Source organism: Lactuca virosa, chromosome 4, assembly GCF_052849685.1.
Source record: "Lactuca virosa cultivar CGN04683 chromosome 4, Lactuca_virosa_CGN04683_v6, whole genome shotgun sequence".
Classification (NCBI taxonomy): Eukaryota; Viridiplantae; Streptophyta; class Magnoliopsida; order Asterales; family Asteraceae; genus Lactuca; species Lactuca virosa.
Window position 1 is genome coordinate 495,402,703 of NC_136429.1, and position 17,319 is coordinate 495,420,021.

The following is a 17,319-nucleotide window of genomic DNA, read 5'->3' on the forward strand; positions in this document are numbered from 1 at the left end:
TCGTGTCGTGTTCATGTTACATAAAACCTCGTCGTGTCGTGTCGTGTCAGACAGAAAACGAAACGATAGCACGATTTGCCACCCCTACAATCGACGAAGTCCTAAAATGTATCTAAAAAGATAAATAACTAAAAACATACCATTTTAATAAACAATAAAAAAATAAAAAACGAAGTCCTAAATTTAGGGGTGTCTTGTTGATTTTAAGGTTCTTGTGCGGAAAATAAATGTGGGGCCTTAAACATAAACTTTTTTTTATATACAAAGTTTGTAAATACTACTCCATAAATATTATAAAAACAATCAAAACAAAAGAATGATATACCATATGTATCTTACATGTTTACGTGAACTCTGCGAGACTCTCCTAACATTTTTTGAAACAAAGTTGGTCATCAACTTTTCATAATCAATACTCTTAAATATATTATTCTCAATAGCTATAATTGTCAATTCATTAAGGTTTTTTTTTTTTTTTTTTTTTTTTTTTTTTTTTTTTTTTTTGTGACATTGGAGTTAATTAGTCATCTAAATTTTATTGTTAGATTACATATATACATATATGTGTACTGTAAAAAGAAATTGGATTGTCTTATAACATAGACCATATACGATCACTCACATCACACACATTTTCAGAGGCACCAACTGTCTAAATGAATGAAATTGGATTAGTTTGTTGTAATTATCATTGGGCATTTTTAAGGGTGAACACAGTGGTGACGTTTTGTGTGTTTGGGCTGGCGGTACCATCGGTGGGACCATTTCTGCAGAAATATGGTATTGTGGGAGAAGAAGAAACAAGCGGGTTGTTGAACCTGTCCAAAATGCTAAAGTTGTTGATCTCTCTCTCTCTCTCTCTCTCTATTTATATATATATATATATATATATATATATATATATATATATATATATATATATATATATATATATCCAAAATGCTAAATTTGTGTTTGTATATTTTTAAATAGTTTGTTAATTAATTTTGTATGATTTTAATTAGTTTGTATTTATTTTAAAATTAAAAATTAAATGAATTCAATGAGATGAGAAAATACAATAAAATTAAAAATTAAATTAAAACTTGTGGACGAATCAATATTCAAAACATCATTTCCTAAATTATCTATAATTAACACAGATTCATAAATCCCATTACAAGGTAATGCATTGAAATAAAAGACACCATTCAAATAAGCATTAATAGAACCATTACTATTATCAAACGAATATCTGAAACCTTGTCTAAAAAATCCAGGAAAAGAAATGATGTTCCTTGCCATATCTGGCGAATAACAACAATTATTTAAATCTAGTCCTAACCCGTTACTCAACACTAAGGAATAAACTCCGATCTTGGTTACTGGTGAAGACTTCTTGTTTCCCATGATCAAGTTTATCCTTCCATGCTCCACTTCTCTACTTTTTCTTAGCCCCTAAAAATCAGAACAAATGTGGTAACCACATCCAGTATCAAGGACCTATGAAGTAGCAAGTGATGAGTTATTAGATTTAATTAAATACATACCTGCAAAGGTGGGCTTTATCTTCCCATCCTTAATGTCCTGCAGATATTTTGGGCAGCTTCGTTTCCAGTGGCCCTTCTGGTGGCAGTAGAAGCACTCTGCTTCCTTGGGGTCAGAAGAGGGCTTAACAGAACCTGCTTTGGTCCCACTAGAAGAGGAACCATCTTGGGTCTTACCCTTATGGTGGCTCTTAGAAGGAGCCTTCCTCTTCTTTCCCTTTCCTTGGCCAATTGCCAACACAGGAGCAACTACAGTAGAGGATGATGCAATAGATTTGTCCTTGAGGTTGCTCTCAGCTGTCCTCAGGAGCCCTTGAAGTTTAGTCAGGGTGACCTCTTCCTTGTTCATGTGGTAGGTCATTCTGAACTGGTTGTAGCAGGAAGGCAAGGAGTGGAGGATTATGTCGATAGCCAAATCCTCATCAAACTTAACATTAATTTTGAGAAGACGATCAACATACCTTTGCATTCTTTGCAAATGAGCAGTTAGGGATTCTCCACTCCCCATCCTAGCGGTGATCATGTTGGTAATGATCTCATAGCGCTCTTGCCTCGTGCTCTGGTGGTACCTGTCCAGCAAATCTTGGTGCATCTCATATGGATACATGTCCTCATAGGACTTTTGGAGTTCGAGGTTCATGGTGGCCAACATGATGCAATGAACTTTCGTCGCATCACGCTCGTGGGCCTCAAAGGCGGCCATCTCTTCAGAAGTAGCTTCTTCTGGGTTGATCTTTTCTAGTTTCTCGTCGAGGACATATTCTTTGTCCTCGTAGCGAGTTATCATGCGAATGTATCTCATCCACTCATTGAAGTTTGAGCCATCAAATGTCACCTTTTGACACAGGTTCATCAACGAGAATGACCCAGAAGTGTTGTTGTTTGCGTTTGCGTTAGACATCTGAAATAGAAAGAAACAAAGTTTGATTAGAAATGAATCCCCAATTAAACACCCAGATGAGAAATTAGGGCTAGGATCCAAAAACATTATTTACAACTTAGAAAAGGGATGCCGTAATCTAAAAGTAAATAATTTGAAGGTAAGTGAATGACGATTCACTAATTTTCACCATGAAAAACGAAAAGAGATTAAGTTTTAAATGTATTTGAAAATTCCTAGGTTTCTTTTGAGATTCATTGAACATTTCAATGGCATGTTTAAATCTCGATATGCACTTCAAATTTGTGACTGGGATGCCGAGGATCGCAAACAAGTTGTGAAGAACCATGCGAATCAACATGGTGCACCCAATGTCTCTATCACCTAATCAATGTGCCGGTTAGCCACGCACGCTCCATTGATCTATGATAAACATCGAGCCACCCCTTGTCACCAATGTCAATCCCAAATTAGTGTGCCGGTTAGCCACGCACGCTCCACTAACGTTTGACAGGGGTACAAAGTGTAATTCCATGGAATAGCATCATTTTTCACATTTTACCCTAAGGTAACTAAGATTGGGAATTTGAAAACATTGTAGTTACTTTGCAATATTCATTATACTTATAATGAGGAATTAAGTGCCCTATCCTATCCGTTCGGCTAACGACCCTCCACCAGTCAAGCAAGCGGTGGATGTGAGTGTACATCCATTAAGCGCCATTTTATAGGCAGCAACCTTATACCCACCTTATAGACTGGCTTCGTGAATGAGGCCTACTAGCGATAAGACTTGCTTATTCTTATACATATATATATATATATATATATATATATGTATATTAATCTTGTAATAGGTAAAGTATAAGATTGAATTTTAAACTTGTAAAATTCTAAGGGTTGAAATTTAAAATTTTCAAAATTAAACTTTTCAATCAAAAAATTAAATTTCAAAACTTGAGGGCAAGTTTTGAACTTTTCAAAACACAAGGGATCAAATAGAAAATAATATAAATCAAACAATTAATTTAGTGATTATCTATATTTGACCTAATTCAATTTCTTGCAAGATAAGTTACCCAATTAATACAAATAATCAATTTTAATCATATAAGGAATTTATTATCTAATCAATTGGTAAATATCTTTTGTTTTTGGCAAGGATAGTCTCACAAAATCATTACAATTCGAATTTTATCAGTAAACACAGATTAGGCAACTATTCCATAGCAAAAACAGCAAGAAATCCCGATATTGCCTCTGTCAGACGATCCGACTCTTCGAGTCACTCATGGACTCGCCGAGTAGGGCCGACTCGCCGAGTCCATGAAGTGACTCGCCGAGTCCAGTCGAACAGAAGCCAGAAAAACGATTTTCAGCATGTAAACAGTTATAGCATCACATACAACAGAAACCAATCAAGGCTCTGATACCACTGATGGGTTTTATGCATAAGAACAATCCTATGTGCTCATACAAACCCTAATGCTTGGATCTAGGTTTCTCTATTGTACATGCAATGAATCCAACACTTGCAAACCCTAATCTAGCATACATAATATCAAAATTAACATGTAACATCAGATCTAGATGTTTACCTCTTCCAATAGTAGCTTGAATCTTCTTCTCTTGAGCTTAGAATCACAATTGTAATTCCTCTAATGGATCACAAACACCACACAAGCGAGAAGGCAACTTTAAGAGAGAGGAGGATGCTATTTTCGGCCTAGGGTTTTCTCTTGGGAACAAGTGGCCGAAAATTGCATGCAAGGGTCTCTATTTATACTATAGGCTGCTAGGGTTTCAGTCTAAACCCTACTGGATACCTTAGACACCAAGTACCCCAAGGAACCTTCTGGAATGAGGCCTTGGACGAAAATATGATGATCCTTCATCATAATTTCGTTCCCCCTTAGTCCATTAGGTTTCCCAGCCCAAAACTCAACTATCACACATTTGACAGTTTATGCCCCTTTATTTAATTAATCTCTTTTAGTCACCAAATTAATTCTTAATTAATTTATGACTAATACTAATTAAATAAATATGATTTCTCCTTTAATATATTATTCTTATAATATATTAATAAACCATAATATCCTCTCGCTATCCTTAAATTACCTTGTCAAGTTGCTTTGGTGAAGGCAACCCAAAAGGACCATGCACAACCGGGTCAAGTATATACCAAATATAGTTACGAGCTTAGACACTAATCCAACAATTACAACATCATTTTTATCTTCTGAAGATGTACCAGAGTCAGTTGGATTGATGGGCTTCGGTGCCTCTTTGGGTTGAGTAGTCTGAGGTTGTGGTGGTGGGTGAGAGCTTTTGGGATATCGAGAATGGTTATTCTGTGGGTTGAAGTTGCGGTTGAATGGTGGTTTGTTGAACTGCTGATTCTTTCGAAAAGAAGGAGGTGGTAGTCGGTTGAACTGTTGGCTAACAAGAGCAATAGCCTTCTGAAATTCTTCTTCATCATCATACTCAGAGTCAGCTTCGTACGACTGTGGATGATTGTCATACAAGGGAGAGTAGGCTTGTGTATGTGGAGCTTGTGCTATAAGAGCAAGTGGTCCTCCGAAGTCAGCACAATCTTTGAGTACAGTGGATTCTTGTGCTTGCAGTTCCCCGTAGAGCTTGTAGAGAGACAAAGAATGAATCTTTCTATCTCCTTGGACTATCATCTTAGCAGTAGTCCAGTGGCTTCCCAAACCATTGAGAAACTGAAGGTTTGTTTCATGGTTGCTGCGGATGGTGCCAGCATTAGATAGCTTAGTGACAATCAGGTTGAACCTTTTGAAGGAGTCTTCCAAACTTTCGCCAGTATGAGCTTTGAAATTGTTGAACTCATTGAGTGCAGTTGTGAGTTTCTTATCTTGAGTTTGTTCTGAGCCCTCATACAAGTTCTTGAGAACCTCCCAGATCTTTTTTGCTGATTTGTAGTTTATGATAATGTCGAAGTTTTCAGGAGCAACTCCACAGGAGATTTCATAAAAAGCAACAACATCATTCTCCATTTTATCGAGATCGTCTTTGGTGGGACGATTCATGACTGGTTGACCTCCTCCTAGTCTGGCTGTGGCGCCGTCGGTTTGAACTGGTGTAAGAACAGGGACATGTGGTCCTTCTTCTACAGATCGCCATACATCTCTACCAAGTCTCCTTAAGTATCTTTCCATTCTCTGAGACCAGTGATGATAATCATTTGCCACCAATATTCAGGCTCTATTAGAACCACCAACACTGTTGGAAACATTGAAAGATAATGTTTGTGCCATATTTCCTTGTTTTTTGAAAAGTTTTTTTTGTTTTTTTAAAGAAATGAGCTTAAGTGGTATAGAAGACCTTTTGAAAATCAGAGTTTTGCTTCAAAAAGCAACCACTATGGCTCTGATACCAATTATTGAGAGAAAAACTTGAGAAACACACTTGAAAAAACGTTAGAACACGTTTATATTGCGGAAATTAAAGTTAATCTCAAAGGATCATAAAGCTCAACAATAATATAAGTTAGAGTTAGATAGTTAGATGATTAGTTGCGGAAAGATAAGGAAATATAAAAGACAACAAGTATTATATCAAGTATACACTTAAGTTGATTCTTAACAAGGACTGCAATCAGACCAAGTTAGTAAGTGAGATCAAACTTAGTGATTAAGTCTAGAAAAGACTTGCTCCGAAGAGAGATTACAAAGAGTTACGATTATATTTAGGTGATGAGGTAGTAGAGAGAAAGACAAGTAATAAGATTCAAGATGCGTGAGAGAGGTAGAGGTAGAAGTGTTTTCATTGAGAAGTAGAAGACTCTATTTATAGAATCTTGAAGATTACATACAACCTAATCTATTTTAGTTGCCACGCATGGCACTATGGGTAAAAGAAAGTACTTAAACAAAGAACAGATAAAAGACTGAATCTAAGAACTGATGACAAAGACTGCGGTTGCTGATCTGACTGCGGGGAGAGGTTGACTGCGGTTCCATGAGTAACTACGGATCTCTTTTTAGTTTAAGAGGGCCACTTAATGTTTCAACAATCCGAGTTATAATGAAGAAGTTATGACTTGTCGAAGTTTTGCGACAAAACCGGCACGACACAGTGTGACGTAAAAGTGAGTTTGCGATAAAATACTTTTTAGCCTTAGCGATCTAAACGAAAGTCTTAGTAGACATTACACCGAGAGCGTACATAAAAAGAACGTCCAAATCTGACTTTGTATGAAGAAGTTATTATTTTTCTAAGAGTTAGCATAACAATGCACAACTCGGAAATCGAATTTTAGATCGATCGATTTTTAGCCAACACAAACTACATGAGAATTTAAGATCTCTTTAATAGGAGTTTAACGATATAAAGATAGTCGAAAACGGACGTCGGATGATAGAGTTATGAATTTTTAACGGACTTTAATTGTCTAAGTCTGTTAAAATATAATTTTAAAAATAATGTCAAAATTAGCCAACAGAGTCTAATCGAAAGTTGTAGATCCCGTCAATACCTACGCGTGAATATAAAGAATGTCGAAAACGGAGCTCGTATGCGAAAGTTACGGATTTTAGAAGATAATTAGTTTTTGGAGCGACCAACGAGTGACACGTGACACAATCTGAGCCACTGCTTCTTCCCCACGCCTTGCCATCAGATGATGACACCTGGCACCCCAACAGGACGTGTTGAGCCATTTCCAGCATATAAATAGAGGCGCAAATCATCTCATTTCTTCATACCTTTCCACATCTCTTCTCCCAAACACTCCCAAAGCCTCAAGGTTTTTCTCTAGCCTTTTTTAGGAGTTAGAAGCGAGTCCCAGAGCACCAGAAGGCCCATAAAAGAAGAGCTTTCGGCTCAGAAGTTCTGTCCGCGCAGAGCCCGGTTCCTCGCTAAACCCCATTGTAAGTGAATTATGCTTACCCTACTTTAAATATAACTTATATTTAAGTTCATTATCATTACTTCTTGATATTTTTAGTGTATTATTATTTTAATAGGGAAATAATTTATACACGTCCGTTTTTCTTTATACACAACAATTTAGATTTTATATGATTATACATTATAGTTTTTTTAAAACAAAAACTATTATGTATTTTACGTACGAATCAACTCCCATGTTAATAATTGGTTTTTGTCAAAATAAAGTTAGTAAATATACATCAAAAATAATAAATCATTACGAAGAGATCTACACTCATTATGGATAATTCTCTAATATAGTCAGCAATCAAAGGCTACAATGTGTAAAACACAAACTCAAATTTTTTTTAAAAAAATATATACATTGAAACTTGTTAGTTACATTTCTATGAGACCGTTGAAATTAAATTTAAATTCAAATTCAAATTCAATATTAGTATTTTTAGTGTATTATTATTTTAATAGGGAAATAATTCATACACAATCCGTTTTTCTTTATACACAACAATTTAAGCTTTATATGATTATACATTACAATTTTTTTAAACATAAATTATTGTGTATTTTACGTACGAATCAACTCTCATTTTAATAATTGGTTTTTGTCAAATAAAATTAGTAAATATATATCAAAAATAATAAATCATTACGAAGAGATCTTCACTCATTATGGATAATCATCCCTAATAAATAAAGAATTTTTTTTTGCCACATGACATGTTCTCATTCAATTTGACAAATGTCAATTTGTGGTAATTTTGAATTAATTTTTTTCCACAAGTCATATTATGGGTTTTTTATTTTATTAAATCCCATATAATATTTTAATGTAATAATTGCAATAAATATAATAATAAATGGATATCATTTTCATTAATAAGCTTACCTTTTAATTTCAAATTTTTTAAATTAAAGTTTATTGTTTCTTTTGTTTATTTTTTAAGACAAAACTGCAAAAATGGTCCCTGTGGTTTTTCATTTTATGTGACTACGGTCCAAACGTTTGAAAAGTTGCAGATTTGGTCCTTTTTAACAAGTTTTGTTGTGGTTTTAGTCCCTCATCAGTTAACTTCCTTAAAATGACAATTTTAACCCCCGAGACCATTTTCGCAGTTTTGTCTTTTACTATACTATAGGACCATTTTTGCATATATTCTTTTTTATTTTAATGAAGTATTATATATTAATAGATATTATTTTGAATATATAATATTATATATTAATAAATATTTTTTATTGGATTTTTAATTTATTTTAGTTGATTTTAAAAAAAAAATTGTTGGAGTAATTCTTTTTTATTGAATTATTATATATCAATACATATAGTTTTTAATATATAATATTTATATATTAAAAATAATTTCTTTTTTGTTGGATCAATTTTTTTATTAGATTATTATATATCAACAAATATTATTTTTAATATATAATATTTACATCATAATAAATAATACATTATTGGATTTTTAATTTTTCTAATTTGTTTTTTTGAATTATTAATTTGTTGAAATATTACTTTTAATTTATTATTTTTTTAATATAAAAATATTATCTTATTGGATTATTATTTTATTTTTAATGTATACTATTAATTGTTTTTTTTATTAGTTTCACCACACAGTCGTCGAAATACGTAAAAGTGTCGCTTATCATCGTCAAAAATCGGCAGGATCACCTCCAAACACCTTCATTGGAGGTTCAATAGATACCCTACCCTATTCCACCTAGCGTTGCTGGTAGCCACCTGTGACAACCTCTTCATAATCCACTGGAATCCTTCATATCTCACATAATGCGCAACAAACCCCTATAACATTTATAAGTGGTGGTGGTGACCGAGTGATGGTGGTGGTATTTTTCCTATGGTTTCTCATTATAAGCTAGATGAAATGAAAGTGTTTGGCGGCGATCCTAACGATTTCGATGATGAGAGACGACGGTTTTGCGTATCCCATGACTTTGTGGTGAAACCAATAAAATTAACAAGAATTATTATTATAATTAAAAATAAATTAATAACCCAATAAAATAATATTTAGTATATGAAGAAAATAATAAATTAAAAGTAATAATCCAATAAAATATAGTTTAAAAAAAAGAAATTACAAAAATTAACTAAAAGATAATAATAATCCAATAATATAATATTTATTATGATATAAATATTATATATTAAAAACTATATTTATTGATATATAATAATTCAATAAAAAATAATTACTTCGACAATTGTTTTAAAAAAAAAGAATTAACTGAAATAAATTAATAATCCAATAAAACAATATTTAGTATAAGAAGAAAATAATAAATTAAATAATCCAATAAAAATAATTTTTAAAAAAAGAATTAAAAATACTAACTAAAAGAAATTAATAATCTAATAATATATTTATTATGATATAAATATTATATATTAAAAACTATATGTATTGATATATAATAACTCAATAAAAAGAATTACTCTAACAAAAAAAAATTAAAAAAAAATCAACTATAATAAATTAATAATCCAATAAAACAATATTTATTGATATATAATATTATATATTAAAAATAATATTTATTAATATATAATACTTCAATAAAATAAAAAAGAATGTATGTAAAAATGGTCCTTATGGTATGGTAAAAGACAAAACTGCGAAAATGGTCCCTGAGGGTAAAATTGTCATTTTCAAAAAGTTAACAGCCAACCAGTTAAACTTAACGGATGAGGGACCAAAACCACAATAAAACTTGTTGAAAAGGACCAAATCTGCAACTTTTCAAACGTTTGGACTATAACCACATAAAATAAGAAACCACAGGGACCATATTTGCAATTTTGTCTTTTTTTAAATTTAAAAGATAAAAAACATCTCAATTTTAATAATACATTATTTTTCTTATTTTCTTATAAATTAATAGTTCTCAATTATTTAGAGCTTCATATTTAACTTTTTTTTTTGTTAAAATTAACCCATTTAATACATGAGTTTCACAACTAGTTTTCTAATATAGTCAGCAATTAAAGGCTACAATATGTGTAAAACACAAACTCAAAATTTTTAAAAATATATATACATTGAAACTTGTTAGTTACTTTTCTATGAGACCGTTGAAATTTAAATTTAAATTCAAATTCAATAATTAATGAAAGGATATTAATATTCCAAAGCAAATAACTTACCATTAACCATTCCATTCAACCGCATGTAAATTTAGCATCAAAAATTCCCCATCCATTCTCATTTAAATTTCATCGTCTCTCCTCAATTCTTCCCATCTTCCTGCAATCACAATTTGATTTCTCTCCTGATTTGATCTATACAAAGGTATGATGCTACATCATCTTCAACATTCATAATTTCATCACAAACGATTATTTTTCCTTATCCAGATCATCATCTGTGTTCATATCATATAGTTTTTCCTGATGAACATTCCTAATTTACTGTCTATCTTCTTCGTATCATATTCTTTTTCCATATTTTGTTCTTCTTCCAGATGAACATTTATACTTCTGCTTAATAATTTCCTTATATCAAAGTTGCAAAATCTGAATCAACTTAGATCTATTCGTTATCCCGCTTAATTTCTTCAATTTTCGTAATTTCATTAATCAGATTAACAAACCGTTGTTAAATTAGAACGAACACAAAACTGAAAACGGAATCAAATGAGGATTTCGAATCAGAAATAATAAACATGTATCCTATTTATTTGATTGATATACGGTTTTTTTTTTTTTTTTTCAATTTTGAAAATGATGTTCGGGAAATCAGAGAATGGGGCGCGGTGTAAGTTGCGGCGGAGGCCAGAGTTCTTTAGGTTACTTGTTGGGAAGTGGTGCCGGACAGGCTGAGACCGACGACAACGCTCCACCGCCACCAGAGGACACCACCGAGGCTCCTAAAGATTCTACAGAACCACCTTCCGATGATGCCACAAATACCCAAACCGATGAATCTGGCAACGTAATCAACCAAAATCCGACTGCTGAATCATCTCATGATAGTTCAACAAACAATTACCACAGAGCCGATGGACAAAACTGTGGCAATTTCATCACTGTATGTATGATTTATAAATGATCATGTATATGATTCAAATGTTGATTTTGAGTTTTTGTAATTTGAGACTTGAATTCCAGTGATTTGATTTGTTTCAGGATCGACCTTCAACCAAAGTCCATGCTGCACCTGGTGGCAATTCTTCACTTGGTTACCTCTTCGGTGATGAGAAAAAATGATGATATCGATTTCGAAATGTAATTTATATGGTGTTATATAATGTTAATGTAACTTGGTTCATATATGAAGTAGTGTTTCTTTGATGCATCTTTTGGTTTTCTATATAATATAAAAAAATTATATTTAATGCATGGTTTTAAATTTTAAGTTTTAACTACACCAAATCAAAGAAAGGCATGTAGCAAAAGAGTTATTTGCTAACATAATTATTTTTAAAGTTTTATACTGCTTGTATACGCCACCTTTTGGAACATATAAGCAAATAAACAGTTCAAAAAAATAAATAAATAGCTTGCAATTCGCAAGATAATATGATAAAATCGCTGCAAAGATAATATATTTTTCATGATTATAACTTTTTTCTACGATAAATGAATATTTTCACGAATTATTAATGAGTATAAATATAACCTTTCATTTTACGTAAGATATATGTGGGCTAACAAATGTCTGTATGTATGAAGTTTCACTTCTTCTTCTTCGTTCTTCCATCAAATCCCGACAAATCAACATGGCTTTACGAACACATGACACATCCAATCGCGTTCCATAGCCGCCTTGAACGAAGTTTTATGAAATATCCATTGATTTATTTTTTCCGATCAGAAGGGATGCAACGTAGTTGCAACATTGATTTGGTTGTTAGTGGAAGTTGTTTTGTATCAAAATTTTATATTTTTAGTTATTTTGGAATTACAATTTAGGTTTTGCATTTAACATAACAATTTGTAATTTTTGGCTATTTATAAAATAATAATTGGATTTTCTTGTAAGTTTAACTGAAATTTCGATTTAAGTTAACTCTTTAATGTTATATTTAAATTAACAAATTAAGTATTTTATACAAATTATTTAAAATTTATGACTTTAAAATGATAATGAATACAATTATATAGTTGAAATATTTATAAATGTTTTTTAAATGAAACAACGACGTTGTTTTTAACATTGATATAATAATTCTTATACTAAGTTGATATAAAACATTAATTATTTTGAATTATATGATAAGGTAGACATCTATCAAAATTATATAGTCTCAATCGTCTCAATGACATATGCCCACATGTTAATCATGAATAAAGTTAAATATAATATACGGTTTAATGTTATTTATGTTGGGGTATGAAGTCTCGTCCAACATGGAGCATTTATAAATTAAGTTGAGAGTTGCAATGGAGCAACTTGGATCCACTTGGAGCACGTGGAACTCCATGTAGCACTTGGGGTTCATGGAGCATGTAACAAAGGAACGGATCATCTGAGAAGGGAATGAATCATTTGACAAAGGAACGGATCAAGTGCCAAAGGAACGGATCGTCTGAAATAGGGTTTGGAGCACCTAGGAGTAAAAAAAGAAACTTGTGCACAAGTTGCTCCATTTGTTTTCCGGTGATGGTTATTTGGTGATGGTCAATTGGTGATGGTCAACTAGCAACATGTTGTGCCATCAAGCATCATGTTGCGCCATCTTAGTTCCTTAATGAACCATGGTAACCCTAATGAGACATGTATACTCTGAAGTCCTCTATGATGCTCAAGATTGTTCAAGGTTGCTCAGAAGTTGGTGATGCTCATGAGGTTGAAGGTTCTAGAAGCGTCTGCATGGCACCCCGTGATTGGCTGGAAATTAGGACATTCCTTTAACCGGCTAATTATGGATGGGCCTGGCTCATTTGAATGTAACATTCACAAAATTTCATGAAAATTTGAACTTTTCCAAACCAACCAAAAATCATAAATGTTTACATAGTAGTTTTCAATTCGTGTTTATCATAAGAGTTTTTCCCAAAATCCTAAAACATAACATGAGCGGATGCACGATCACGCCTTTGCCTTTCTGTGATCCTCTGAGGTACCTGAAACATAACCCAAAACTGTAAGCCCAAAGCTTAGTGAGTTTCCCTAAGATACCACCACAACACATAATCATAGATATCACAGCAACAACATGCATACAAAATCTTCAGCATGTCTGGACCGCCGCACCGGCCTTCAGCCTGTCTGGACCGTTCTCCAAGCCTTCGACCTGACTGGTCTGCCTTACAGGCCTTCAGTCTATCCGGGCCGCCCTGGGTTTGTTGGCCTTCAGCATAAAGCAGGACCGCCTCAACCCAACCACACATAACATGTTGACATATACATAACATATAAACATATAACCAGTCAGCAGACAAACATGCAGTTCTTACAGATCACTAAGCATTGCATCATTCTATCTACCAGAATACAGATCTAACAGATCACAACAATACTCAGTCATGCAACAATGAGGATAACAATCCAAAAGGGCCGACATTGGTGCCTTCGACCCAACAAGTACAGTGAGGAACACTCACCTCACACTGCTGAATTCCTACTCAAAGTCTCTGACTGCTGGCTCACGGAAACTCCGCACTGTCACAACATAAAATCATCCAATTAATACTTGGATTACAATTTAGGTTAACAACCCAAGACTTGACCTAAAGGCCCAAACACTACATAACCATCCAAGGCCCATAATTGGCCCAACCTTTCAAATTGGGCCTTACTCCCACTTGAACTTTATCTAAAAGGCCAATCCTTCACTTGGCCCGAAATATCATTACTCAAGTGGTTCAAAGGGGATTTAAATATCATGACCCAAAAGGCAGTCCACTCGTGAACCCCAAAACCGCAAGCCCACAGACTGACTGAGTACGAAGGGCGTACCCAATTATACGCTTAGCGTACAGGAAATGAGGCTTGTACGCTGCACGTACCGGCTGGTACGCCTAGCGTACTCCCCTGCTAAGCCCATCCTCCCATTAAGTTCTTAATACAATAAGATAAAACCCCTAAAAGGAAGATCTGACCTTATTGAGCTGCGAAAACACGTAAAGTTGCTAACTTTACATTCATGCAAGGCTAAACAAGGCTCTTAAGATCAAAAAGGGTTTTATACATGACTTAATGCTTACATGAGACCCTTAACTTGATAAAGGTGGAACCTTTATGCATAAGGAGGCCATGGAAAACCTAGATCTGAAAGGATAAGTCTTTTGGGACGTCCTAGATCCATCATCCACCCAACCATAGCTAAAAACATAACAATTTGACCCCAAAAGAGATCTAAGCAACTAGTAATCAAGATAGGAACTTGATACCTCAAAATCCTTGCAAAATAGGTAGAGGTTCTGGATCTCCAATATCCCACCAAGCTATGAGCTTCACTCACTTCAAGGGTTCTTCAAAGATGGACCAAAACAACACAAATTTTACTTCAAAAGCTCAAGATGCAAGAATAGAGGCTAAAAGGGACCTTTAGGGTTTCATGGAGGTTGAGAGACATGAAATGAGGCCAGCTCTCAAAGTTAAGAATGATTATATAGGGTGAAACAACCCACATTAGGGTTTTCTGAATCCACGCGTACGCCCAGCGTACCATAGCTTACGCCCATCGTACGTACCCGAAGTCCCGATCCAATCCCCAGCTAGTACGCTAAGCGTACCAAATGGTACGCCCCGCGTACTAGCTGCAAGGTCTGAAATGCAAAATTAAAAGGTACAAGGGCAAAGGGAAACTTACCAAGATCGGGGTGTTACAATTCTCCCCCACTTGAATTAGACTTCTTCCTCGAAGTCCGCTGCAACAAACAGCTCCAGGTAATGCTCCCGCATCTCCACTTCCGGCTCCCAGGTCCACTCAGAGCCCTTCTGGTGCTGCCACCGTACCTTTACCAGAGGTACTTCCTTGTTCTGCAAAACCTTTACCTTCCTTTCCAGAACAGCCACCGGTCTCTCGACATAGTTCAGGCGCTCATCGACCTGAACATCATTTAGTGTCACAACATGCAAAGTGATGTGAATCTGACGAAGCTCCTCAAGAAGATCCAATCTGTACGCAACCTTGACAACCCTGAAAATCACCCGAAAAGGTCCAATGAATCGGAGACCCAATTTTCCCCTCTTCCTGAAGCGTATCACACCTTTCCAAGGTGAGACCTTCAGTAATACCATGTCACCGACTTGTAACTCCAACTCGGATCGGTGCCGGCCAACATAGCTCTTCTGGCGACTCCGAGCAGTTTGCAATCTCTGCCTGATCTGCTGGATCATCTCTGTAGTCTGAAGGTCCACCTTGGTCCGCCCCATAACCCTTTGACGAACCTCACCCCAACAGACTGGGGTACGACATCTTCGTCCATACAAGAGCTCAAAAGGTGGAGCACCAATGCTGGAGTGGAAGCTGTTGTTGTAGGAGAACTCCGCAAGAAGTAGGTAGGAGTCCCAGCTCCCACCAAAATCATTGACACAGGCTCGCAACATATCCTCAAGATTCTGTATCGTCCGCTCACTCTGACTGTCGGTCTGCGGATGATAAGTTGTGCTGAAGTGCAACCTCGTGCCCAGTTCCTCATGGAACTTCTGCCAAAAAGGGAGGTGAACCGAACATCACGGTCAGAAACAATGAAGACTGGAACTCCATGGTGAGCAACTATCTCGTGAATATACACATCGGCTAACTTCGCGGCCGAAGAACTCTCCCGAATCGTCAGGAAATGGACACTCTTGGTCAACCGATCCACGATGACCCAAATAGCATCAAAACCCTTTGTCGTCTTCAACAACTTGGCGATGAAGTCCATCGAAATATGCTCCCATTTCCACATGGGAACCTCCAGAGGTTGTAGCTTTCCATGTGGCCTCTGATGCTCGGCCTTGACGATCCTGCAGGTCAAGCACCTCTCCACGTACCAGGCGATCTCCCTCTTCATACACGACCACCAATAGGTCAATTTCAGATCCCGATACATCTTGGTGGCCCCTGGATGGATAGAAAAATGAGACTTATGAGCCTCCTCCAACACTATCTGTTTGACCCCACCAGACAGAAGAACCCAAACCCGACCACAATGGGTCAACAAACCACGATTATCTGGAACAAATCTAGTGATCTCGCCCCTGATCCTCTTAATCTTCCAATTCTCTTCCCGAACACCCTCAACCTGAGCCTCCCTAATCATTCCTACTAGCGGAGAATCCACAGATATCCTCATACATGACACCCCAACAGAAGGTCCAGCCGACTTGCGGCTCAATGCATCCGCCACCACATTCTCTTTACCCGGACGGTAAAGGATCTCACAGTCATAATCCTTGACTACGTCCAGCCACCTACGCTGCCTCATGTTCAGGTTCGGCTGATCCATAATGTGCCTCAAACTCCTGTGGTTCGTGTAGATTATACAGCGTACCCCGTAAAGATAATCCCTCCAAATATTGAGGGAAAAAACCACTGCTCCCAACTCCAGTTCATGTGTGGGATACCTCGTCTCATTCGGCTTCAGCTGCCACGAAGCATAAGCTATCACCTGTCCCCTCTGCATGAGGACCACCCCTAAACCAATGGTGGAAGCATCATAGAACACCACGAAATCCTCAATCCCTTCTGGGAGGGTCAAAAGTGGGGCCTCACATAATCTCTGCCAAAGGATATCGAATGTCGCCTGCTGCTCAGGGCCCCACCGGAAATCCACCCCCTTCCTCGTCAGACGAGTGAGGGGTACTGCAATCCTGGAGAAATCCTGAATAAATCTCCGGTAGTACCCTACCAACCCCAAGAAACTCCTAATATCTGAGGGAGATTTCGGAACCTCCCACTGCATTACCGCCTCGATCTTGGCCGGATCGACCAATATCCCGTCCTAGTTAACGAGGTGTCCAAGGAACTGAACCTCTCGTAACAAAAAATCAAACTTTAAGAACTTAGCATAAATCCGTTCTTGTCTCAATACCCCCA

General features: G+C 35.8%; 1 protein-coding gene across 1 annotated transcript; it reads left to right on the forward strand.

Annotated features, from left to right (window-relative positions):
- The first annotated feature begins 10,518 nt into the window (after positions 1–10,518).
- Positions 10,519–11,642, forward strand: LOC145169395 (protein SPIRAL1-like 1). Its single transcript, XM_079087958.1, has 3 exons — positions 10,519–10,637; positions 11,088–11,375; positions 11,474–11,642. Exons 2-3 carry the CDS (start codon positions 11,091–11,093, stop codon positions 11,552–11,554), a joined length of 366 nt encoding a protein of 121 aa, XP_078944084.1. The 5' UTR covers positions 10,519–10,637; positions 11,088–11,090; the 3' UTR covers positions 11,555–11,642.
- The last annotated feature ends 5,677 nt before the right edge of the window (positions 11,643–17,319 follow it).

Coding starts and splice junctions, on each gene's coding strand:
- LOC145169395 (XM_079087958.1), top strand. CDS start 11,091: ATGGGGCGCGGTGTAAGTTGCGGCGGAGGCCAGAGTTCTTTAGGTTAC. Junction 11,376..11,473: donor ACTGTGGCAATTTCATCACT/GTATGTATGATT, acceptor GATTTGTTTCAG/GATCGACCTTCAACCAAAGT.